The sequence below is a fragment of the Durio zibethinus genome, chromosome 8 (genome assembly GCF_047325235.1).
Source record: "Durio zibethinus cultivar Kanyao isolate XHJ-2024 chromosome 8, ASM4732523v1, whole genome shotgun sequence".
Taxonomy (NCBI): domain Eukaryota; kingdom Viridiplantae; phylum Streptophyta; class Magnoliopsida; order Malvales; family Malvaceae; genus Durio; species Durio zibethinus.
Genome location: NC_143169.1, coordinates 5,030,019 through 5,057,839, shown reverse-complemented (window position 1 = coordinate 5,057,839; position 27,821 = coordinate 5,030,019). Strand labels below are relative to the sequence as shown.

The 27,821-nt window shown below is 30.5% G+C and overlaps 1 protein-coding gene, 1 non-coding gene and 1 pseudogene across 2 annotated transcripts; 2 read left to right on the top strand and 1 right to left on the bottom strand.

Moving 5' to 3' along the window:
* Positions 1–8,546: 8,546 nt before the first annotated feature.
* On the top strand, positions 8,547–10,415 carry LOC111278358 (magnesium transporter MRS2-1-like; annotated as a pseudogene).
* Positions 10,416–15,310: 4,895 nt separating this feature from the next.
* Positions 15,311–18,053, bottom strand: LOC111278363 (uncharacterized). Its single transcript, XM_022865018.2, has 2 exons — positions 17,747–18,053; positions 15,311–15,685 (listed from the first exon to the last, which is right to left on the bottom strand). Exons 1-2 carry the CDS (start codon positions 17,925–17,927, stop codon positions 15,606–15,608), a joined length of 261 nt encoding a protein of 86 aa, XP_022720753.2. The 5' UTR covers positions 17,928–18,053; the 3' UTR covers positions 15,311–15,605.
* A 7,821-nt stretch (positions 18,054–25,874) lies between these two features.
* Positions 25,875–25,981, top strand: LOC149517333 (small nucleolar RNA R71). Its single transcript, XR_016344350.1, has one exon. It is a non-coding gene; the product is annotated as a small nucleolar RNA R71 (small nucleolar RNA).
* Positions 25,982–27,821: the final 1,840 nt, after the last annotated feature.

Below are 27,821 nucleotides of genomic sequence, written 5' to 3'. Positions count from 1 at the left end.
CAGTTTGGCTAATCTAATACTTAAAGACTTTGTTGACCAAGTCGCCCCAGCATTCTTCAAGCCAAAAAGCATCACCTTATAGTAATACAATCTTTTTCAGTTATGAAGTTTGTTTTCTCTTTATCCTCTTTTAACATTTTAATTTGAATACAGCCAGAATAGGCATCCATAAAACTAAGTAGGCTGTGCTCAGTACTATCGTCTACTAGTTGATCTATGTTGGATAGTGAAAACTGTCTTTTAGGCAAGCTCTATTGAGGTCGGTAAAATTTATGCACATTTTTCATTTTTCACTGTGCTTCTTTACCATTACAATGTTAGCAATCCAATTAGTGTAGTATGCCTCATTGATAAAGCCTACCTATTCCTCTATTACCTTTTTCCTTTCTGGGAAAAAAGTTCTTTTCTTTTGTTAGACTAATTTTATGCTCGAATATGTATGTAGTTGATGAATCATTACATCTAGATCTATCCCCGACATGTTGAATGGGGTACATATTAATAGGTTGACATTATTTTTTAAAAGCTGAATTAACCATTCTTTATGATCAAACCTTGTCTTAATTTGTATACATTTTCCAAAGTTATTTTCCCAGAATGACATGGAGATAGATCTTTTGTCAGTTCTGGTTGGTTGTTGTCAACCTCAGGTCTTTAATCAATTATTTCTTCTTGGTCAGTTAGGCAAGACTTTTTTCAAAGTTGCCTTGCTTTGTTTTTTCAATTTGTTCGATCTTTACTTTCCCTTCTTTTGCTTTTTTTGGTTCTTCAATCTTAGCCGAACTTTATATTTATTTTCCAATCCTACCTTTCATTGTGGTGACATAACATTATTGTATTATGGATTGGTCTCCTTCGACTTCTCTAACCCCATTTGGTGTTGGAAACTTGATCTTCAGATAGGGAGCTGAGCCAATCATTCTTATAATAGATTAACTAGGTCAGTCTAGTATCATGTTGTATGCTGAGGGGATATCAATTACCATAAATTCAATTTTTGAAGTGACATTCCTTGGTTCGGTGCCTAGTGAGATCAATAGTTTAATGGTTCCTTTTATAAGCACTTACTTGTTCTCAAAACCGACTAGTATGATGGAGAATTATTTTAACATTTTCTCTTTAATGCCTATTCTCAGCATTATAACAAAGTGTAAGACGTTGATCGAGTTTCTACTATCAAATAAAATCCTCTTCACCACATAATTACACATAATGGTGATGATTATGATGGCATCATTATATGAGAATTGGATCCTTTCTATATCTTTCAGGGTGAAGGAAATTTTCTTATCTTTCCAATTCTTTTCTTTCTTGGTCGAGGATCATATGGCCATAATAATTTCTTGATAAAATTTTTTTTTGGCAGAGGTAGAGCTCCCTCAATTATTATGTTAATGATACTCGTAACAGGGTTGTTGTTTCCAGCTCAGCTTTTATCCTTCTCTTGCTTTGTTTCTGTGATTTTCACCACTTTGATGACATCTTGTCTGTCCCTTTGATTCTTTTCTACCACTTTTCTTTGATTTCTTTTTTAAAAATCTAGTCTTTTCTAACCTTGTCTAGCTTGGTCCATAAATCTACCAAACCAACATTTTTTTTTCAAACTCTCTATTTCATTTTTTAAGTTGATGCAATCTTCAGTATTATGGTTGATGTCTCTGTGAAAAGCATATTTCTTTATAGGGTCTCTTCGGTGTTCTTCCTCAGTGGCTTTGACTATCTGAGCTTGGTGTCCCTTTCAATGTTCATCAAAATCTTCTCTATAAAGGTATTCAATGTAGTGTAGTTTTTTTCTCTACTCGAGTTTTTAACTTTAGGGTACCCCTATTGTCTCATTCTTAAGGGAGAATTATAGATTCCTGCCTTTTTTTTAGTCAAGGAAAATGGATGAGCCTCTTTTGCCTAGGCTATTAAAAAGGAAAATAAGCCTATCTCACCTTAGCTATTTTTCATTATAACTTTAACGTTGATATATTTCTTTGTAACAAATAGTATGTCAGCTAATGTTTTTGGTGGCTCTAAGGAAATAGTGAGCTTAAGGTGGTACTATTTAACATAAGTCCACTAGTTATGGTGGTAATTGTAGCAGTTTGTTCTAAATCTTTTAGTTGGAAGGCTTTTACGCTAAAACGCTTGACGTAATCTTTCAAAGACTCATATTTGGCCTGGTGGATAGATATTAAGTTTGGTGTAGTTTTCTTTATTCTTCTATTATTGACAAATCATGATAAGAAGAAGTTGGTGAACTCTTTGAATATTGTGATGGACCTTGATTTCAAACTATAATACTAGGACCAAGTTGCCCCTTTGAGTGTAGTGGTCAAACCTTTACACATTAGAGCTTCATTTGCCCCTTGCATCATTTTGTTAGTTTGGTAAAGCTTTAAATGATTAAAAGGGTTGGTTATACAGTCATATGTCTTTAAATTCGGCATTTTAAACCTTTTTGGAGGCATGATCCTATCAATGTATTGGGTAAAGGGCGATGTCTCCATGAATTTTAGCTCATCCTCAAATGCAATGGCTTTTGCCTTTAACTCCTTCTCCATGGCTTATATTTGAGCGTTGAAGTCTTTGTTTGCTTGAGGTTTAGGGATGATTTGCTTATACTTTAGGGTGGTGGCTTGTGTAGAGGTGTCGGTATGGTAATGGCTAACTATGGTGGTACGTTGTTCCTTTTCTCTTAAGGCCAATAAGACTTCACTGTCCTTGTAGCTCGCTAATTTTTCTATATGAGGATTTTTTAGGGTATTTGGATTAGGTGCTTTAGATATTTATGGAGGGGTGAGACTATGGAGCATTTGTTTTAAGAATTGCTTTATTGTGGGGCCTGTTGGTCAAGGTTGGTCTATAGGTTGGTTGGTTTGGGTTTTGATTCCAGCTATAGTAGCTAGTTCTCTTTCCTCAATGACTCTCTTTCTAGGTGGCATGATGTTTTAGCTCGATCAAAGAAAAAAAATCTCCTACTTGGCATGCCAAATTTTTATGTTAAGCTGACTTAGAGGGGTAAGACACTAAAATCACAAGAGATAGAAAGATAATAGTTAAGTACAAAAGTTGAGGGTATCCCAGTGTTTGTGCTTTGACACTCAAGTTAGAGATCAATTACAGAGGAAAAAAGTTAAGAGAATAAAGAAAATGAAAGAATGTAAGACTATGGGATAACCTAAATGGTGCTTGGATTTCTTTATTTATAATTAGAAGGTAGAGGGTTTTAAGCAACCTAAGTTGCTTGAGGTTAATCATAGGGTCAGAGGTGACCTAAAAGCCTGAACTAACCTAAACACTGATCATCCACTTAAAGAATGACAAATCAACATCAAAAAGGCCCAATTGAATAGATTGGTGAAGTGGCTGAACTGACGTGACAATGTGACCTCAAGTTGGTTTAACATGCCGAGTTGATCAAAAAGTCTAAAATATCCTTGATTGTCTACTAGTAGTCTCTAATTAGAAAAATGACCAAAATGCCCTTTAGAACTAAAAACACTCCTAAAAGTTTCTTTTAAAGATAGCAAGAAACACTTAAGAATCAATTGCTGCATTTTTGCCCTAACAACTTATGGAAAACTCTTTCATGAAAAATGTTTGTACACGAGATTGATTTTAAGATGACAAACTTTTCAATTTCTTGGAATGAAAGATAATATTGTCTTTTGTATAGACATTACTTAGATTTAATAAATTATATTTTTTAAAAATTTGATAATAATTGCATAAGTATTTCTAATAGGTAATTAACTTACTTTATGATATTAAAATATACAAAATATAAATAAAATGATTATGTAAATTTTAAGTTCTTCATAAACTTTAAAACTTATATTATCATTTAAAAAAAAACTTCTGTTAGATATGAATTTATTGATATATAATGAATACCCAAAATTGCCCAATAAAAAGGTTGATAAAAGATATCCTTAAAACCCATTAATGGTTATTAAACAAAAAAATAAAAAAGTAAATGTAAAATATAAAAATATAATAGTAAATATAACAATATAATAATATAAATAATAAATAACAAAAAAGTAAAAAAATATAAAAAAATATAAGGAGAAGGTTTGGCCTAAATTAAGAGTCCAAATTAGCCACAACATGGCCTATAAAAGTAAAAAAAAGAGGAATGCATAAGCAAGCCAATAACTAGAGTTCAAATAGGCCCATTTGGCCTAAAATTCCTGCATGAAAATAAGGCTATTAGGCTTAAATTAATTGCATAAGAAAGAACATATGAGAAAGGAGGATAAACTGAAAAGGATGTGAAAATGGTTGCATGAAAATGGGTAACCACATGAAGGCATGGCCTGGAAAAATATAGGGTAACGTAGGAATACAAGTAGTAAAAATAACAGTGGCATTTAGCAAAACAAAAGAAATGGGGATGGGAAGAAAAAAGATGAGCATAGCATTTGTGAAACAAAAAACCAGAAAAGAAAAAAGTAGAACAAGAAAGCAACAAAGAAAAAAAAAGGGCAAAAGCATAAAAGGCATTCATGCACACAGTAGAAAGAAAGACAAAGTCATTCAAAACAAAGAAAAAATAACTAAAAAAAAAAAAAGGCATAGGCAAGTAGTAGCAAAGGAAAAAAAAACTAGAAGTAGAAAATGCAAGAGAAAATTTGGCAGAAGAGAAAAACAAAACTAGCAGCAATAGAAAAAATAAAAAAAAAATAAGAGAGTAGAAAAAAAATGTAAGAAAAGTTGGGTAGTAGTGAAAAACTTAGCAGAAGAAAAATAAAAAAGGAGAAAGGTAGAAAAACAATGACTGAAGAAAACTTGAAAGATTGCAATAAGAAATCAATAAAAAAATACTGGCAGTAGCAAAAAAAAGAGTAGAAAGACAACAAAAAAATAGAATAACTAAAAATATAGCAAAAATAAAGAAAAACAGGGAAAAGGAGAAAAGAAAACCAAAAAGCATACACCAGAAGAATTGAGAAACAAACTACCTTGTGTGGAAAAATAGGTAGGTTCATTTTGTTTGCATGTGAATCTATTATTGAAAGTTTTAAAGATTATGTTATTTGATTTCCCTTATATGTGCATGGCTATTGTTTGTTCATAGAAACTAAAACCCCATTTTTTTTTTCATGTCTATTACCCTATTACATATGCATGGACTGTCAATAGAAGTTAGCCCTATCTTTTTTATGTTGCTCGTTTCTACATGTAGGCTTGTTATCCATGTTTCAAGCTTTATCTTGTTTTATGCATTGTGTTTTTTCCATTCCTTTCCTTGGGATTGGTTTTGCATGGGAGCTGTTCTACCATTGCTTATTATTTAAGGTCTATGTATTTGCATGACTTTCTCATCCATAAAGCTAAGATAGCCTAAAAAGATAAAGAATTAAGAAGGGCTTAGTTTTGATACAAATATTGGGTTACTGGTTGGATTTTATGTTTGTTCTTGAAATGTATAAATAATAATACTAAGTAAATAAAAAAATATTTTTAAATAGGTTATATAAAAAAATAGATATTTTAAAAACCATGCGCAGATGTTGGAGGGAATTTAAGATCGTGAATTGAAAGATTTAATTCTGCCTGGATGTTAAGAAATTATACAAAAATAATAAATAAATAAATAAATAAAAGTTTAGGTCATGTGAATGCATAAATATCTTTTTACATTATTATCATTATTATTTCTATTATTATAATTATGTTTATTTTGATTTATGTTTGACTTTTATTATTTAATTACTTTGTACATGAATTAGCCTTTATATTGGCATGCTTATGTTCTTTGATTATATTTTATACATTTTAGCCTATTAGAGTATCATGACATTGTACATTATATTAAGTATCGAGAATATCCTAAATAGGGCTCAAAGAATGACAAGAGAATTATTCGAAGATTAACAGTAACGTTTATACTTGATAAGGAAATCTTGTACAAGAAAGGTCAAGATCAGATATTGTTAAGATCTGTAAATGCTATTGAAGCAAAAAAGATATTAAAAGAAGTCCATGAAGGGATTTGTGAAACATATGCCAATAGACATATGATAGCCAGACAGCTAATGAGGGCATGGTATTACTAGTCTACATTAGAAAATGATTGCATCAATTATGCTAAAAAGTGCCACAAGTATCAAATTTATGCAAATAAAATTCATTCCCCTTTAATTCCACTACATATGTTGGCACCTCCATGGCCATTTTCTATATGGAGAATAGATGTGATCGGGCCTATATACCAAAAAGCTTTAAATGGGTATTGTTTCATTTTTGTGGTAATTGATTACTTTATCAAATGGGTGAAAGTAACCTTTTATGCTAGTGTTTCACAATCAATGGTATGCAAATTTATAAAAAATAGAGATAATATGTCAGAATGGGCTCCCAAAAAAAAATTATCTTTGATAACGCTAGCAACTTGAATAGGAAAATGATGAAAGAAGTGTGTGCATAATTCAAAATAAAGCATCATCGTTTAGTAGTGTATCACCCGAAGATGAATGGTATGTTAGAGGCTATGAACTAAAAACATAAAAAGGATACTAGAAAAGATGACTGACATATATAAAGACTTGCATGAGAAATTACTCTTTGCCTTACTTGCCTATAAGACATTAGTCCATACTTCATCAAAGGGCACCTTGTTTTCACTAGTATATAGGATAAATGCAGTGTTACCGTTTGATGTGGACATTTTTTCTCTAAGAGTATTGATGGAAGTGAAATTGGATGAGGCATATTTGGGTTCGAGATCATTTTAAATAATTAAACCTCATCAAAGAAAAGAGACTCTTGACACTTTGTCATGGGCAAATGCACTAAAAGAGGATGATGTAGGTGCATGATAAAAAAAAAATGGGTGCATGATAAAAGATTATGGCCCTGATGTTTTCATGAAGGAAAAATGGTTTTAAAGATCTTACCAAATCAACAAAATGGTAGGAGAAAGTGGGCACCTATTTAAGCATATGTAGTGAAGAAGGTATTTTCTAGTGGAGCTTTAATCTTGGCAGAAATGGATGGGGATGAATTGCCAACTCTAGTAAATTTTGATACTGTAAAGAAATATTTTGCCTAAAGAAAAAGAAAAAAATAGAAAAATTAAAAAAGAGGATTCAAACTGAAAACCTAAAAAGGACAGTTTGAGTAAAAAATGGTTATTTAAGCTAAAAACCTAAGTTGCTTAAACGAATGAGCAGCTAAGGGAAAATCCTGCAAAGGCAAAATGAAATAGTACAAAGTTGGACAAATCAGAGACAGGGTAAAAGGAATAAATCTAGGGTAAGTTTCCATCAACTATAAGCTGTGAGGCAAAGATTAGTTATAAGAGATGTCTTAAGATTGGCATGACACATTTGAATATTAATCATTTAATTGCAGATTTTTGACTGGCTCTCTTGAACTTTACATTGGGGTCAAACTTATACTCTTTTGAAGAAGCAACAAATCAAATGGGAAAAAGATTCTTGAGACTGGAGTGATTCATTTTGATTTCTATGATATGAATATGGAAATTTTAAAATTTGACTATTTTTTTTCAAGTGGTAGAGAATCATGATCACCTCTCATGGTGGATCCAGCTGAAGTGGATTGTTGAAAGCATCTGTAGTTGTTGCTTGTACTAGCAAGAAATTTTCCAATGTACAAGAATGAGGTTGAGAAAACAGCAATTGTACCTTGTCACTTGAAATCTGTGAAGCTTGAAAATGAATTAATTCAAAGAAGTAAACTTTAAAGGGGCAATTTTGATTTGAACATTCCTGCCCAGGCTGATCACTAGGAAAAGAGGCAGCTAATTGCCAATACTAGATATAGTACCATCCTGTACCTAGATGTTGTGTTTGTTTTTCCTTGAATCTTGGGTTAGTTGCATGAGATTCGTGGTTTCTTGTATTTCTTAAAATAAACATTTTATTGCGTTCCAGCCAAATATGCTACGAGGCAGTCACAGCAGTAACTTTTATTTCATAGTAAGAATCGTTTATATATTTTTATCATATTTTCTAATTTAGGGAAAACATCTGACAACTCCTATGTGATTTCTAATATTTTCCCTTTTCAAAGCCCCCTAGTTTTGATTAGGTGGAAAAAATAATATGGATTTTTTAAATCTCAATGGATGCAGGGGAGTTATTGGATGAAAAAGTGATGATTAGAACGGATTTTCTATGATAATTGAACTATCAAAATTTGACAACTAATATTGTATTTTAATTATGTCCATTATCTACTAGTTGGCTGCTGAGTCCCTTTTTCTTTACCATCAATGTATGTGTTGTTTGCATTTGATTACTTTTGAGCAAGTTGGTAACTCATTTGATGCTCCAAAGGCAGCGAATTAGAAATTGAAGCGTATCCACTACTGGATGAACTGACATCAAAGATCAGTACGTTAAACTTGGAGCGTGTTCGCAGATTAAAGAGTAGACTTGTTGCATTGACTCGAAGAGTTCAGAAGGAATAAAGTATTTTCATGTCCCTCTCTCTCTCTCTCATTCCCTTTCTTTTTGGCGGTTAAATGGTAGCCTTACGCCTTCTGATACTTTCCCACTCTTTGGGTATTCATTTAGGTTAGAGATGAGATAGAGCAGTTGATGGATGATGATGGAGATATGGCGGAAATGCATCTTACTGAGAAGAAGAGCAGGATGGAATCATCATTTTATGGTGATCAATCTTTGATGGGAATCAGATCAAATGACGGACTTTCTGTTTCTGCTCCAGTTTCTCCTGTTTCTTCACCCCCTGAATCCCGCAGGCTGGAGAAAAGCTTGAGCATAGCAAGGAGCCGCAATGGGAGCATAAGGAGTTCAGAGAGCACTACAGAGAGTATAGAAGTGCTGGAGATGTTACTGGAAGCATACTTTGTTCGCATTGATAGCACCCTAAATAAGTCGACATCAGTATGCAGAGCAGTTATTGCATTCTAAATCCTTTTCATCTTACCTTCTCTTGGATGGATATGATATTATATTCTTCTTCTTGTTTCAGTTGAAGGAATACATTGATGACACAGGATTTTATAAACATTCAGCTGGTATGCGATTTTTCCTCCTTGATAGAAAAGTTTGTTACTGAAGTATTTATGAACCTAAAGGGGAGAGGATAAAAACTGTAAAGTGCCAATTGGAAGCGCGGTGCCAGTGTAGTCCACCACAACGGTGCCATGCATCCGAACTTGTTCTAACTGATATCTTGATTCTTCATTGCCAGCTGATTAGCACATTTGTCGACAATTGGTTAGAATGAAAAAATTAACAGGATGAAGCATTAGATTTTTGCCAGCTTTATGATGATGTTAAGAACCTGATTACGGGGCCTAGAATCCAGCTATATTCTTAAAAACTAGCTTGTCCTCTTACTCTCTTCTTTCTTTATGTTTCAGACCCTCGCCCCCCCCCCCCTCCACTGCTGCCACTGATGATCTTTTCCTTTGTAATGGGATATATAGGGAAATTATGATTTCTGATGCTCCCGTTGGCATCTCTGAATTATGCAAACTTTGGGAAAAGGTCCGGAAATTTATGGACAAACTTTCTTTTGCAGGATAATGTTCGAAACCAGCTGATCCAATTTGAACTGCTACTCACAACAGGGACGTTTGTTGTTGCCATTTTTGGGGTGGTAGCAGGAATATTTGGCATGAACTATGCCATATCTTTCTTTGATGAGCGTGGTGCATTTAAGTGGGTCCTCATAGTTACCGGGGTTTGTGGGATCATCATATTTTGTGCATTTGTGTGGCTTTTCAAGTACAGAAGACTCATGCCTCTATAAGGAAATAAAAAACAAAGCGATTTTTCAATCATTATGGGTTATCGGTCGTGTACCCTGTATATATGGAACGAGAGAAAACCAAGAAGATGGCTCTGCTTTTGGAGCCAATTCTTTTGTCGCAGTCCCACATGTTTTAACTGCCAAATCTCTTCGGCTACAGGAAATAGGGGAATGACACTTGTCTTTTTTTTTTTTCAATTTTTTTTTTCTTTCCAAACACAAGCAAATGATTTGCAAGCAAGAGATATCCCTCCCGTGAATTGTAATGGTAAGCATAACTAGTTTTATTGAATTTTTCATTCTTCTGCTGTGAAAAATACACCATAGGCAACTGGAGAGAAAAGACAATCGCAAGATTTGGTTGCAGGCTGTAGCAGGATGTGAACGTGTTGGAGCTGCTTTTAGAACTGGTTTGCCTTTGTAGAGTAAGGTAGGATTACGCGTCAATAGAATTGAGTCCAGCTTAATAAGGAGTTTTACTCGGTTCATGTAGTCATTTTTGAGAGGCAATTTTAATAGGTTTGAGATACAAATTTTCTGTAATGTTTTCTTTCTGTCTATTCTCAAGCTGTGATAATTTTTTTGTACCAAAAGAGAATTGAGTCCACCTTGATAGCTTCGGATCCAACAGATAGTTCAACCGAAAACAAAAGATCTTACTTAATTGAACGAAAATTTGCTTCAAAATTAGAGGCAACAGGGCCAATTTCATAGTCCGAGATGAATAGCCTCAACTATATGAAAACGGTGAAGTCGGCTTAATTTAACTATCCAGTACTTTTATTCTAAAATCTTTAGACAATGAAAACAGTCTTCAATTTATTGGCTTAGTAGTCAAGTAAACCTTGAGAAGACACCGAAATCAAGGTTCCACCCCAACTTTCCCCTTCTCCCTTGTTATAGGATTCTGCCCCTTTATCAAACAAAAAATAAAAGAAAACAAAAAATAAAAGCTGACTGATGCATCAAAGTTGTATTTAACAAATCTTAAATGGTCAAGTGAGGCTTTGTGTTACTGACAAGGTAAAGATTTAGGAATTTTACATTTTATGTTCAAAACTCACCGTCACTATGTTTGGATTAGATTTAGGCTCCATCTATTTGGGGAAAATGATTTTTGAAAAATAATTTTTATATATTCAGATATTTATTTGATGAAAAACTGGTTGATTAACAAAAAATAATTTATTGTTTAACAAAAAATAAAGTTATTTTTTAAAAATTGTTTTATGAATTTAAAAAAAATAATATATTTTTTGAAAAAAAGTTATCTAGAACTATTTATCAATTCTTTATTATAATTTTACTTATAAATAATATTTTATTGATAAATAAATAATATTATAATAATATATCAATAGATAATATTATATTGTATTAATAAATAATATAAAGAATAACAAATAGTTTTATTTTAAGTATTTTTTATATTAACATAATATTTTAATATTAAATATTATTATTAAAATATAATTATTTTTTAATATTAATAATTTTAATAATAAATAATTTTAATATACTTTAATAGTAAATAATTTTTAATAGTTTAATAATTATATTAATATTATTTAAAAATAAAATCATATTTTCTAAAAAATAACCAAATAACGAAAAATATTTTTCATTTAACTCATCCAAATAATAAAAAAATCTCTTTCAATTTTTGAAAATATATAATTTTTCAAAAATTATTTTTTAAAAACCATTTTTTTAAAAGCAAATGAAATTAAGTTAAATTTATGCTATATGTTTCTTTGTTGATTGATTTATCTGATTGATTAATTTATTGGATTTTGAAAAAAAATTAATATTTGAATATAATTTTTTATTGGTAATTTAATAAAAGAACTAAGATTAACAAAAATAAAAGTTGATTTCTATCCAATACAAAGAATTTGGGAAAATGATCAAATACACTACTGTATTAAAATAGGGCTCCATAATTTATCATTTTTATTTTTTTATACAATTTTATCATCTTATTACATTTTTTATGCAATTCTAGTCACCTAAGAATAATAATAAAATATTCCATTCAAACTAAAGAATATTCCTGACCAAAAAAATAATAATAATAAAGAATATTCATTAAGAATTTCAATTATTTTTTTATTTTTATTATATGAAAAAGTAAAACATAATAAAAATTAAAAAATAATTTACATCAAATTCTAAGTAAGAATAATACTAGTAATTAAATAAGATACTTCAAAATTCGCTGTGAGAAGACACTTTCCTGAATGAGTAGTATGCTTCATACAGTTGATGTCCTTACCATTACTACTTTTGGTTTCCTTTTTTTTTTTTCTTTTACTATACATTTTTATGTCTTATACTGTCATTTGCTTTACCAAACAATCCCATCACCATGTTTTTCTTTGCTAATTGGTTCCTGAATTATTTTTGGTCTAAAAATGACAAGAAAACATGAATTCATCACCACCCACCACCGCCGCTATTCCATGCTAGCTGTTGTTATTATCTAAACTTTGCCTCCGTTGTTAGTGCCTCCGGTGGTTACTTATCAGCCAAGAAAATTTTTAACTTCAAAGCATTTCTGCTCTGTTGCTACAAGTAACAGGCGTAACAGGCATCGAATTAATTTTTGTTTCTGTCCCTTGTGTATGGTGCACTTTTTTAATTGCTGGTATTTTTTAAAAAAAATTAATTATTTTTATTTTTATTTAATTATTGATATTATTCTTACTTTAAATTTGATATAAAAGTTTTTTTTTACTTTGTCATAAAATAAAATTTTAATAAATAATTGAAATTTTTAATGGAATATTTTTTAGTTTAGATGAAATATTTTATTTTTATCCATTAGAATTGCATAAAAAAAATTGGATGATGAAATTGCATAAAAAAAAAAAAAAAAAGGAGTGATAAGTATGGAATTCCCAATTTAATACAGTGATAAATTTGATCATTTAAAAAAAAAGGTAGGGTTTCCAATCAGGTTAGAATGTTGGTTGGTTGGACTATCGTTGGTGGCAGACAATGAAAACGAGGTCGGGTGGTGGCAAAGGACAGTTGAATTTGGGTTATGTAGGCTGGATGTCAGAGTCGGGTTTGAAAGACCAAAAAAAAAAAAAAAGAAAAAAGCAATAATTATTTAACGTGGCATTTACAGGAAAACGACATGAGCAGTTCACGTCGTTAAAAAATTATCATGTCAATAACTTATTGATGGTTTTATGAGGTTAAATTTTGGATTAATTTTTATAATTCGAAAATAAAGAGATTAAATTTTAAATTTTATATAAATACAAAAATTAATCTCATAATTTGACCTTTTTTTTTTTCATTTACCTAACTCCTTAGCTTATGACAAGTTAAGTTGTATTTTCATTTGTATGTAGAACGAATTTTGTTAGGCACAAAGGATATTTTATTGTGGTTTAATTTCAACCATTTATGATGGTTTATATATATATATAATCTAAACAAATATATGATGGTTGGACAAAAGAGAAAGGTAGAGAAAAACGAAGAAAGAGGAAATATATATATATATATATATATATATTAAAAGATTGAAAAAAATAAAGAACAATGAAAGAGAAAAAAGTTTTTTGTATATATTTTATAAAATATTGTAATTTGAATTAAATAAAATTAATATTTTAAAAATATTTTTTTGTTAATAAATATGGACTTATAACATTAAAATTAAATAGTTTTTTAAAAATAAATTGATAGGACACATTTCCTCTTACATGAGTGTGTAACATATCAGATACTTGTTCTCAATCGACACTTTTAAAAGTACGACTTAAGAGAAAATTTTGAGGCAGTGATCTTGATCTTGATCGTGAGCTCACCGTAAGCAACCCCCGCGTATATAGAATGTTCACATTTCTCTCTTTTCATTCTGTTTGATATGCATGAGCAGTTGTGACAGAGCTGAGATAAAATAGAAGAGCTGGATATGTTATCGGAAGCTTACTTTGTTTCCATTGATAGCATCCTTAGTAGCTTGATAGAGGTGTGAAGAGATCATCTTCCTCTGGGTTTTCCCTTCACTGCTGCTATAGAGATGTAATCGATTTAATTGAATCAAGTAGAATCAATATATTTTTAAATTCAAGCTTAACTCAATTTAAAATTTGATTTAATTTTATTTTTGTATACTCAAATTTGACTTATAATTTTAATTAAATCATTTAAATTTAGTTTAATAAGTTCAATTAAATTTGATAAATTATAAATATTAAAATTTAAAAATTATTTTTTATCATTTACTTATATATTAAAAATAAAAGCTTGATTAAATTCGATTAAATTGGTAAGTTTTTTAAGTGAAGTATTAAACTATTCAAATTTTGTTCGACTTGTTAGTCAAATAATTAGAATTAAAACTTGATTCAACAATGAATAAATTGAGTTTAATTTTTTTCTCAAATCAAACTTAAATAAGTCATTGAGTATCTTAATTCATTTCCATTCCTAGCTGGTACTGTTGATCTAGGCTTTAAGATCGATAAAATAGATAGAGAAATTATTATTTCTAATGTTCCTTTTGATGTCTTTGAATTAACATGTTTGGATTAAAAAGAGGGAATAAGGAAAGCAGTAAAAAAAAAAAAAAAAGCCATTCTCTTGATTAGGAAAATTTTAAAATTTAATAAAGGAAAGTGAGGGGAAATTAAGCATCCGTCAAAGTTTCGAACTTAATAGACAAACTTTGGGTTTGCAGAATAATGATCAAAACCAGCTGTTCCAAGTCGAGCTGCTACTCAGAACGGTAATGTTTATTGTTCCCATTTTTGGTATAGTGGTCGGAATATTTGGTATGAACTTTCAGATACCATTGGTTGATCACCCTGGTGCATTTAAGTGGGTCCTTAATAATTACTAGTCTTGGTAGGATTATCATTTTTTGTGCGTTTGTTTGTTTATTATTATTATTATTTTTTTTCGCAAATGAGTGGCTATTGTGGCATTGTGGAAAAGGGGGAAACCATTAGTTTACTCCAACGGATGGTTGGTATAATTGGTGCAAATGACAAAAAGGTGTGCTTCTCTCTTTGCTGTCTTAATTCATTTTTATTATTTGAATTCAAATCTGCTAAGAGACTGTGAAATGATAGAGAGGAGATGCATTAAACAAAGCCTAAAATCCCACTGCTGCTAAATAAAAAAAAAAAGCATTAATTTTCTATCACTGCTGTTATCATTTATGTACTTGGATATGGCATTGCTAGCAACTGGCTTATGAACCTGATAATAAGCGCAAACGGCCTTGAAAGCAAAAACCATCCAATGAGTTAAAATCAATATTCTCTGCAAATCCCTCAAAACTATGGGAAAACAACGTTGAATATTATCACATAGAACTAATAGAATCAAATACAATAATTAGCATCGGACCCAAGATTTGAGAACTTCAAATAAAAGGGTTAAAAGAAATGGGATTGATAGAAGGCAAGGCAAGTCCATAGCTAGCATTCACTATAAATAACCACAAAAAAGTTCAAGGAAAAGAAGGGGAGGGGGGATACTTAATAATATAATGCTAAATCAATCTTAAGTTTGCTTTATAATTTATTAACAGAGAAGATAATTTGGTGAAAGAAACACCGGGGGCAAATTTTTGATTTAAAATCAAAATTATAATCACAAATATGAAACAAATGTTGACCTTGAAGGTGAGCATTTTATGACTAGTTTCACAAATCAAAGACTGCATCTAGTAAGTATATTATTGCTTGGCCACTTTCCTTTTTCAGCATTCCAGGTATTATAGTTTTAGGGAATGAAGGACATAAAAAACAGAGTACCATGCAGCAAGAGCTTCTATGCTGACTATCAAAAAGTTGCTCAAGGAAACCCTTTAACTTGATCAAAGAACTCAACTATTATTTAGCAGAAGAAAGTCGTTGACTCCGTGCTTTGTCAGCTTTTTCCAAATAATCTTGGTGTGACTGATGCTTCGCTCCTACAAGGAATCAGATATTTGTTAGATTAATTTCAAGTGATCAACCTACCAACAAAAAAACTGTAATGAAATGAAGAAGCAGCCGCTAATCTGCAAATGCAGCTATTAGACTAAATGCTGAGAATGCAACACAATACCAATTATAGTGTCAAAGACATTTCAAATTTACCCAGAAATGCAAATAAAGCGAAATCAGAATGGTTTATGTAACAGTCGGACCCCTTTCATTGGGTTAATATACAATGTTTAAAGGCAATATGCAGTTAGAGAGCAATTAACTAGCAAGTGGCATTTTGTGCGGACAGCAGCCAACAGTTTCATAAGCATCATCTTTTTTTCCCGGAAGGGGGAATGGTTCCAAATTGTCAAGCAGCCATGGAATTCCTAACTCTTTTTTGCCTAAATTTAGAAATTTAAACTTTTCTATTGTGAGTTACGGGCATGTTACGTTCGAGGGAAAAATTGCAATTTACACAATTCCTAGAACAGTTGATAGAGTAAGACAAAGCAGAAAAAGAGAAAGGCCATAGAAGGAAAAGTTGAATTTATAATATCAGAAGATTGAATATAAATGAATGGGTTTAAACATTTGTCCTTAAAAAAAGAAATTTTAAGTTCAAAAGAAGGAAACAGAATATTCTGAGAAAGAGTTCAGAGTTCAGACCGCAAACAAAAGTAATATAATATAGGCCCCCAAATAAATTTGTAATGAGGTAAACCAAGACCATATCAAGAGATTGGAAAAATGATCATTGTATTCCTCAAAGGTTATAAACATATTCTCCAGTCTCCACCAAAGTCCAATGACACACCTCAGAAGCCACATCTACTAACTGGTTAAAAGTGAGAAAGAGCGATCATGAAAGAGTTTCTCTATAAAAGTGAAAACTATCTCCAAAGAGCTAGGCATTATCTGTAAGCTGAACAAAACATCAAATAATCCTCTTAAGAGATAAGAAAGAGGTAAATTTCCTCTAAAATCATGGCAAAGTAAAAGTTTTCCCACTTCAAAAAAACACTTAAACCTCACAATTCTCGTAGTGAACTTGCTTAAAAAATGTGAGTTCTAACTTCTATGGAGTGAAAAGGAATTGACAAATGGGCATACCCTTGCTAATGGCAGCTGAGAAAAGCATTTTTAAGGTCTGCTAAGATGGGACAGAAAATAAATATGCCATCTCTTTCAGCTTAAAAATTTGCCTTCACTATCCTCCTGCTAAATCTCTCAATTGCTTATGAGATATATATATATATATATATATATATATATATAGGTAAATCAGCACCCATTGCCATCAGGACAGGAGTATTGCTATTTTGATATGAGTAAGGTGACCCATGTCAACATAATCTGACACGTTCTTTGTATTTTTCAATAAAAAACAACAAATTTAAAACCTCTAAAACAAACATTAGAATCATAAAAATGAGACTGATTGAAGGAAATCACTCCCCAATCAGCTGAATACTTCTTAAAGGAAAAGTAATCTCCGCTGCTAACAGAGATGTGTGAAAAAAAAAAGGGTTTAGAATTGAGATTCAGTATAGCTCCCCAATATCCTTAAGTTTCATTCAATTACTTTTTTGTTTCTTTCTTCTTCTTCTTCTTCTTTTCTTTTTCGTTTTTTTTTTTTTTTTATATCTCAAACAACAGTTGTTGATAACTATAGATTAAGCAATGTCAAAGAAGTGTCACATTGCCATTGCATCAATTTGATTGATTCCTTAACATATTCTTTAGTATCACTGAAATTTTAGATTCATTCACTCAAATCACGCAGGAAATTATGCCCTCCAAGAAAATTTCCTGTTGTCAACTGCTAACCATTCTTTTAACTCAATAGACAAAAGGGGGAAAAGGCATTTTATTTTACTTAACAAGAAAAACAGTGAAGCCATCGATGCTATATCTCAACCTTTCATTTTGTTTATTCATCTATATAAATCATAGAAATTTCTCAAAGTGGCAATAAAATATAGAAAACAAAATCCAAAGCTTCATTCAAAACCCAAACCCAAAACCTTAAACCTCCCGAACAAGTAGAAAAGAGAGAAACGAACCTCGGTTCATTAAAAACCAAGGGGCACCGAAAACGACGGCGATAATCGCTATGCCAGCCATCACGTGCTTCTTTTCACCGCTGTATATGTAGTGATCCATTCTCGCCCTGAATCCTCTCCCTCCTCCTACGTTGCTGCTGCTGGTGGCGTTGGTGTTAGAGGTTTTTGCTTCGTTTCCCATTCTGCCCCTAAAACCACCAATTAATTAATTACGTTTTGTTTTGTTTTTGCTTGCTTTGCTTTCTCCTTATATTTCCGCCTCTTCTGCTTCTGCGCTCTTTGGAGGCTTTGGTCATTCTCCTGGAGGAGCGTTTGGTTGCTAGGTTAGGATATCTCAGCCAAGTGCGACCTTATGCTGGATAAGTTGGATTTTGCTTCCTATTGAATTTCTTATTTGAAAATTAATATTCATCCGCATATTGTTTTAAATTTTACTCGTTTAGATCAACTTTAACCACCTTTCAGCGTGCCACATCATCATTTTCTTTTTCATCTTTTTTTTTTCCTTGCCACTAAATTGTTTGAAGAAAGGAAATCTGGTGAAAGAGCCTTATTATGTGAAAATAATAAATAGTTGGTGATTTATACTAAAAAAAGTTGATAGAAAAAAAAAGAAAAAAATCGAGAAGAAAGCTTTTGATGAAAGATAAAAATGATGATGATCGAGAGGGGCGAAGACAACAAAGAGCATGAAAAATATTTATTTTTACACTTTCTTTCTCTCTGCCTCGCGACTTCTCATCCTTTCCTTTCTAAAAAATTTTAAACTACTTTTTGATTTTTTGATTGCCACTATAGTTTCTACTTTTTATCATCCATCATGGAAGAGCATTTTTGCTTCACGCTTGAGTTCCAATGGTTCTTAATCGTTATAGCCATTAAGGAGTCAGTCAACTGTAGCCTATTCTTCGAAAGTGAAGGATCAGTATTCAACTTGATGGAAAAGTTTGTTGCCACATTGGAGGGAGATATTCGATTTGGTTTCCTAAATTTTTGTTGCTATTTTTGCTAGATCCTACCTGTTGGAGGCTATTTTCGATCGGATCCAACCTTTGGATCAAAATTTTTACCTGTTTTTTTAATGAAAGATGTTTAGTTTCTTTTTTTTTTTTTTTGGAATTAGTAAAGAATGATGATGTTAGAGGTTAACTTAATTTTCCGTTTGATTTTTTTCATTAATAATAATATTTTTAAAAGTATTGAAGAAATAGCAGGTTGCCTTGGTTGTTAATGGTAATAGTTTTGAGAGAATGATACTTTGAAAATGATAATATGATTTGAAGCAAAGGATAGATGCTCTCTTAAGGTAGAGAGTGTCTGTGCTGTATCTTAAGTGTTAACAATACCTGACTTCAACGTTTGAACATGATATTGAAACATTTAAATATTGAAGCCACTAAGTTTTTTCTTTTTTTTTTTTCGAATTTTGTTCTTTCATTATTTCATGTTGTGCATAGGAAGTTACCACTGCATAAGCCTCTCTAATGTATTTGTTTAATTGTTTGCATGTTACTCAAAAATATACTTTTAACACATTATAATTAATGTGATAATGTTCAAGTTCGAAAACTTATCTATTAGATATAAAAATATAGAGTCGTCATTAATAGTTTTTATATAAATATGATTGCTCACTTATATGAATTTATTTTTTTAAAGATTTTCATAAACTTGATTAAGGGTTTTTAAAAGAAATATATTCTGGTCTACATTAATAGATATATATATATATATATGAGGTCTAAACAATCTTACAATGCCTAAAATTGATACTAAATTAATCACATGTTATCTTGTCTAAACCTTAATTAAAGATGATTTTTTTATTAATTTCAATGTTTAAATATTAAAAAAAAAGTTTTTTAAGCTTTTACCAAAAAAGAAATTTTCTTCATCTTAAAAGTATTCAAAATAAACTTGCTGTATACTTGAAGATATTTTATCATCAGATTTATTAAATATCTTATGACAAAAAAACTAATTTATTCATTTTTATTTATTTGCAAATATTAATTAAAAATAGTAATACAAACATATTTACAACTTTCTAATCATAAAATAATGTATTTACACTTTTTAAAAAAAATTCAATTCAAATTTTATTTTCATCAATTAAATTAATAAATCAATAGGTAAAATAATAAAAATAAATAAATAAATATAAATATACAAATAAATAAATCAGTAAAAAAATTAACAAAACAAAATAATTTCATAAAAGAATTATTATCACAAATAACATCATAATAAATAAAAATAAAAGAAAATATACCTAATCAATACTCTTGGACCAACCCAAAATAAAACATATTAACAATTGCTTGTATGGCTCTTGTTTTGCTTTGTGATTCTTCTTGATAATTATTGATTGCTCAATCGCTTGTTGCCTTATTGAATTGTCGATTGTTCTTGTGATTTCCCCTTCAATTGCTTATTGATTTTCTTTCTCCCTCTGCACGATAGCTTTTCCCCCTAAACTCAAAGTTTTGTGTTTGCTCTATTTATTATGTCAATTGCTTCTTAATTCTAAGTTTGGGATTGAGCTCTTTATATAGGGATTGAATTTCTTTTCAATTTGAAAAGTTGTAATACCAACTAAATCTATCAACATCCTGTCAAAATTTATTTTCTTTTTTTGTAGAAACTTGATTGTCAAGAATTACCAAAATCAAACTCAACCTTTCACTTTCAAATATAAATAAAATTACAATCTTTAAAAAAATCACAAATTATGTTTTTATAAATAAAAATAAAAAACACTTTTGAGCCTTTAAATTTGGGCTTAAAAAATGGCTTTGAAAACCTAATACCAAAATGCAATTTGAGACCTAATAATATTGAAAAAACCCCAAACAAAATTGGATATTTATAGTTCTCCTTTTTACACATTTTTTGTAAAAAAAAAATTATATAAAAACAAAAAATATCCATTGTGTTCGAGTCAAGAAAAATCTAGAAGACTTCTCTTTAACAGAGGCTTTAAAACTTTGAAAATCTTAGTCAAAAAAGTTTTGAAAATTGATTTGAAAATTTTTTGCAAATTGAATCCTGAGGTTTTTGAAACTTGCGTTTAGTATAGCTTGCAAATGCATAGATCAAGTAATAATAATTGAGGTATTCTAGTATCATCTCCCAATTGATTATAGATTATAATTTTAGGTAGTTCACAATTACCAAAGGTAAGATCTTAGATTCCTATATCTAAACAAATGGAAACTTGGGTTTTGGTTGTAAAGAAAAAAAATGAAAGACTAAAAACAAGTGCAGGCTCAGATCTTAACTTCACCAACTGTCACTTGGGAAGTAAAAGAATTTAACCACAAACAAAATCTAAAAGAATAAAATTTGAAGACTTGAAAAATAAAGAAAACTTAAGAACAGAAAGAGAATGGGTTTGTCGAATTGCTTATAAAGGCTTGAAACAAAAGTTACATTAAAAAAAACTTGTAGATCATAAAAGATAATAGCTGAAACTTGTAAAGAGTAAAAGAATGCTACTGAAATCAAGGAAGGAAAAAAAATAATTAAAACTTGAACAATAAAAGAAAAGATCTTGGAAAAAATACTTCTTGTATTGAAATAAAAAAATTCAAAGAACAAAAGCTTTGTTATTGGCAAATTTGTCACCTAAGCTAATAATTAAACTAAAGAAATAAAAGAACTAAAGAACTAAGAATTAAAAGAGAGAAAAAACATGAGGAATGGGATTATGGAATAGGGTGAATGGCCACCCTATTTGTAGAGTGGAATTTGGCCAAGGGGTAAGATTTACAAAATGTGTTTCCAAGTTCAAACTCTAGGTGATAAGGCTTATCTTTATCTTCTAAAGAGGCATGACTAAATGGGATTTCTCTTGCTTGAGTGTGCTTGGCCTAATGGGGTCTTGAAAAAGTGATCGTGGCCTTTGATCAATTTGATAAATCTTTACTTTTAGATTTAGCTAAGGCTTGAGATTTCAAAAATAATTTGATTTCTCTTCAGTTATCTTGATAATTATCTTGAAAACTCATTCCTTTATTAAAACTTTTCATTGGATGAGCTAAAAAGTCCATCATGAGCGAAAACACTCTTGGTTGAATTAATCTAGTCTCTATTTTGGTGAAAATAGCATGAAGTCTTTCTTGAATGAAATCTGGGTCAAATGAAAGAGATAAGAATCCTTGTGCATGCTTAACTTAATAAAAAGAAGTTGTTCTTAGATAAAAACACCTTTGACTGATCATGCAAGAGTCTATTGTAGCTTGAACTTCTTCAAATATCACAAGTATCCTTGATCTTCTCTTAGAAGTGAGCTAGTAAAATGTAGAGTCCTTATGCAAACATAATTTCTTTATGGCTAAGCAAAGGAGTCACACTTGAATTAAATCTCTTTTGGCTAAATATGAGAGAAAGTCCATGAGCAAATAGAACTTTATCTTAGTCGCATGTATGGATGAGTGTGGATCAAGGTGGTTCGGCTATGAGCTCCAAGATTAGGCTGAAAATGCTCATTGTATGTTTGCATGAAAATGAGCTTGAAACTTTAAAATCATGAAAATAACATAAAAGTACCAAAAATCATCCAAAATTTAAAATTTAGCACCATTTTTAGCATGCAAAAATACTATATAATTTGGTGTTGCCTCATACTTAACTCATTGCTTGTCCTTAAGCAAAATTTCAAATCAACAAAACTAAAGATCAGTAAATATACTCATAAGGTCAAAAATTACATACAATTCCTATAATGCATTATTGCATAATACAAAGCTAATAATAGACACAAAGTTACAAGAAATTCTTTCAAAAGCAAGCTCTCAATATCTTATGCTCATTATACATATACATCTACTCAATCTTTAATTCGTGCATATAACTCAAGTAAAAAGAATGTAAAATACTTCATCATATTTTAATTTAAAGATAATATGTTCACTTTCTCCATTATTTTTCATTAATGTTAGACTTACATACATGACTCAAGATCAAAAGGTCTTTTATGCTTGTAATGTAACATTTAAGTCAAGGTAGGAAAAAAAAATTTAGGCTTAAAAACCATAAGCTTACTTTCTTTGAATTTCTTAGACTTTGAACAATTGGGGACTTTTTTTAAGACTTTGACTTGTGAGACATCATTTTATTCTTTGTATTTACGATATTTTTTTATAGCCATTTTCGGCTTTTATTAGGCTTTGCCTTTATTTTTGTCATTTTTTTCTTTTATTTCATTCTTTGCACTTTTCTTCTTCTAAAATTCATATAAATGTCCATAATACACAAGTAAGCATAATTGTGTTAGGTAAAACCAAAGAAAGGATAATACTTAAAGAAAATTATTATTGGCTTATTATGTGGCTAAATAAATAAAGAATAGAGAATAATATAGTAAGCTCAAAATATAAGTACTAAGGATGTATCATAACAATGTGGCTTAAAATAAAGCTCAAATGGTTCAAAAAACTGTCTAGATCATCTTTTGAGTCAAATATAGTCTAAGATTTCACCTTAAAGGTTCAGTAGATGAATTTTAGAGCACTTATTCATCACCTTAAATCTCATACAAATCCACATCTTACAAATTTTCACAAAAATCATAGAATTTCATATAAAGAGAATAGAAACAAATACATAATAATCATATCCAAAGAAAAACATGCTTAAAATTTTTTTTTAAGTTACACTACATTCATAATTAAATCTCATATCACACTTTAGTCATTCTTGAAAAAGGTATGCAAATTCAATTAAATGAGCATCATAATGAGATTTAGTATTTCAATTTGGTTTAAAAGCAAAGATAGGATCACAATTTTCAAAAACATTTAAGTTCAAAAACATTCTTCCCCCTGCCCACACTTAAATTAAACAATATATCAAACAACAACAGAAAAAGAAACACCCTCCAAATTCACTTCAAGGTCGAATGTCCATGAGACATCATCCTTGTTTCACTTCATCCCTAAAAAAGAACAACTTAAAGAAAAACATTAAAACATACGCATCCTAAAAAAATTAAGAAAATAAAAAGCATAACCATTAAAGTAAAATTTAGGTTACCTCCCAAGTAGTGCCAATTTTGGTCAAGCTTGACCATCCCTAAATCTATGGTTCATCTCATCCCTTCAAGATAAAACTTATCTTGTTGTCTCTTTCTTTGCATAATAACATACACAAACTTGGTTTTAGGAAGTGTACCAACTCTTCTAGTAGGGATAACGTACACAAAACTTGAATTTTTTATGGGGTTGATATGATTGGAGCTAGTGGTTGCCAAATGATTTTGAATTATAGGGTTAGAAAGTTTATCTATTAAGTCAGACTCCCTAAAGTTTTCTTTCACCTTGATTATATTTACATCATCTTCATCTCTAATTACACCATACCTTCTAATTACAAACTATAGCTTCTTGTTTTTAAATTTAAAGGTAAGGCTAGAGTTGTAGAAATTTATTAATGCTCTAGTAGTCAATAAGAAAGGTCTTCTTAACAGTAGTAGAGCCTTATCATCCTATATGTCTAAAATAGTAAAATCCATAGGGAAAGCATATTTACCAATTTTCACAAGCACATTTTTCAATCTCCTTTATGGCAACTTGGTAAATTAGTTAGCAAACTTAAGGTTGTGCTTTAGAGGTTTCAACTCTTCATATTTTAGCTACCTAGAAATATTCATAGGCATTAGATTTATATTAAAACCAAGATCACAAAAAGTATCATAAAATTTTAAATGTTTAATTTTGTAAGAAATAGTAAAACTCCCTAGATTTTTTTTGCTTTCTAGGTAGGAGTTATTAAAGTTTAGGGTTGTATTCTGTAAAAAATGTTACTTTCTTAAACTCTTTAAATAGCTCTTTTGGAATAGGCTTAGAGTAGGGGTGTTCTGGTAAAACACTGTTTATACATTCTAGCAGTCATCCTTAGCCTTTGTTGCACTTTTTCTTAAACTTTTTCTTTTTTTTTTTCTTTTTCTTCTTCTTCTTCTTCTTTTTCTTTTTATGGATTTTCTTCTTAGATAGTCCCTTTTTGAATTATTTCATTTTGAACTATCTCTTTTTACTCAAGCTAAATGCTTTATGATATTGCTCTCTCTATTTGTAGTAGCATTTATCATTCTTCAATAAACCCTTTAATGTACTCTTCAGGATTTTTTTCATATTCCATTTTAGCAGTTTTTTCCTTAGGGTTTTTTTCAATATTTTCAGAGGCCTCTATTGCCATGAGGTCAAAACCCTCTAGAATTTTTGTTCCAAATCTTAGGAGTTCTTCATCTTTTAGTACGTCTTTTTTCCCACAAAATCTATTTCAAGTTGCTTTACAAAATTGGAAAGATTAACCACTATAGGTTCATCCATGAAATCATCTTTCTCATCAAATTCCTTCATCCCATTATTTACCAAAGAATAGACAGCATTACATCATTCTTTGCCCTGTCTTTTAAGGTTAGATTTAGTGTTGTTAGGTTATGTACCCATAAGGCGGTTGGCTATGGCTTAGGCTAGTTGACCTATTTGATTTTCTAAGTTCTTGATTGATGTAGCTTGGCTTTGAATATTGGTATTGTTGGCTTGCTTCAGCTAGGTCAACATATCTTTAAAACTGGGTTTCTTTCCTTGGGATAGGTTATAAGTTGTTAGATTAGGGTGGTAGTTATTTTTTTTATTGTTGGTAGGTTAGTGGTTTGATTGGTTCTAAGAAAATTTTGGATGGTTTCATTATTCAGGGTTGTAGGTATTATTATAGGGATTGTTATTTGGCTTAAATTGTTGGATATGTTGGACATGTTCTATCTTATTTGACATCTTTCACTAGAAAGGGGACTTTCACATATATCACATGACACAAAAGGGTTTTGGATAGCATTCACATGGTTGGCTTTGGGTTGGTTTCGTAAAGCTTCAAACTTTTTAGTAAGGGCAGTTAATTGGAAATTGATAGTGGTGATATCATCAATTTGAAATAAATCAATATAATTTTTACTTACCTTTTTCTTTGCCCCCACTGGTAGTTATTAGTAGCCATTTTTTCAATATGCTTATTTGTTTCTTTAGGAGCCTTACTGATTATTGCCATTCTAATAGCTAAGTCTAAGGTGGTTCTTATTAGTGGTGTAAGCCCATTGTAAAAGATATAGATTTGGAACCACTATGGTAATCTATGGTGTGGGCATTTTCTTAACATCTCCTTGAATCATTCCTATCCATCATATAATGTTTCACCATCTGCTTGAAAAAATGTGGTGATCTCCTTCCTTAGCTTTGTAATTTTAGCTGGTGGGAAGAATTTTGCTAGAAATTTTTGAACTAAGTCATCCTATATGGTGATTGAACCAAGTGGTAATGATGACAACCAACTTTTTGCCTTGTCCTTGAGAGAAATGAAGTAATCTTAGTCTAATAGTTTCATCAAAAACACCATTATAGCAAAAAGTATCACATAATTCAAGAAAGTTAAAAAGGTAAAGATTAGGATTATCATTTGGTAACCCTTCAAATTGCACAGAAGTTTGGATCATTTGTATAATTGAAGGATTGATTTCAAAGTTGTTGGCTTGAATAGTTGGCTTTCTTATGGATGGTTGAAAACCATCTGTATTGGGAGCTATATAGTCCCTTAAGGTTCTTCACCCGTTATTGTTTGCATTAGCCATTAGTGTTGGTACAGGTGGTGTTGATTGTTTTTTTTCTTTTTCTTCTTCTTTTGAATGTTCTTTCAATTTTTTGATCAACTGGAGCTAAGTAAACACTTTTAGATTTGTGCATGGAAACAAGAAAATATCAAAGAAAAGCAAAAAAAAAAAAAGTAAATAAAAAAAGGGTTTAGATTATAAAAAGTTACGAAATCTTTATTGATATCGAGAACACTGCTATAATCCTCAATGACGACATCAAAAACTTGATTGCTTCTTTTAGTCTATTTTGCAAGTGCACAAATAAGTAATAATAATGAAGGTATTCTAGTATCATCTCCAAATGGATTATAAATTATAATGTTGGGTAGTTCACAATTATCAAAAGTGTGATCTTTGATTCTTATATTTGAACAAATGGAAACTAGGGTTTTGGTTGCAAAGAAAAGGAAAGAAAGATTGAAAGCAAGTGTAGACTTAATCTTGACTTCACCAACTATCATTTGGGAAGTAAAAAAATATAGCCACAAATAAAATCTAAAAGAATAAGATTTGAAGACTTGAAAAATAAAGAAAACTTAAGAACAAAAAGATAGTGGGCTTGCTGACTTACTTGAAAAAGCTTGAAATAAAAATTGCACTAAAGAAAACTTGTAGATCATGAAAGATAATAACTGAAACTTGTAAAGAGTAAAAGAATGCTTTGCCTAAATTAAGGAAGGAAAAACAAGAATTGAAATTTGAACAATAAAAGAAAAAATCTTGGAAAAAAATACTTTTTGTATTGAAATAAAAGAATTTAAAGAACAAAAGCTTTGTTATTGGCAAATTTGTCACCTAAGCCAATAACTAAACTAAAGAAATGAAAGAACTAAAGAACTAAGAACTAAAAGAGGGAAAAGAAGTGAGGAATGGGATAATGCAATGGGATGAATAACCTCCCTATATATAGAGTGGGATTTGGCCAAAGGAGTAAGATTTATAAGATGTGTTTTCAAATTTAAACTCTAGGTGATAAGGCTCATCTTCATCTTCTAAGGAGGCATGATAAAAAATGACTTTTCTTGCTTGAGTGTGCTTGGTTGAATAAGGTCTTGAAAAAGTGATCATAGCCTTTGATCAATGCTTGATTAAATTTTGATAAATCTCCATTCTTTTATTCAATTAAAGCTTAGGATTTCAAAGATAGTTTGATTTTTCTTCAATTATCTTGATAATTATCTTGTAAATTTCTTCCTGCATCAAAACTCTTCATTAGATGAGCTAAAGAGTCCATCATAAGCACAAACACTCTTGGACGAATGTATCTAAACTTTATTTTGGTGAAAATTGCATAAAGTCATTCTTGAATGGAATCTTAGCTAAATGGAAGAGATAAGAATCCTTGTGCTTGCTTAACTTAATAAAAAAAATGTTTTTCTTAGATAGAAAAAACTTTGGCTGATCATGCAAGAGTCCATGGTAACTTGA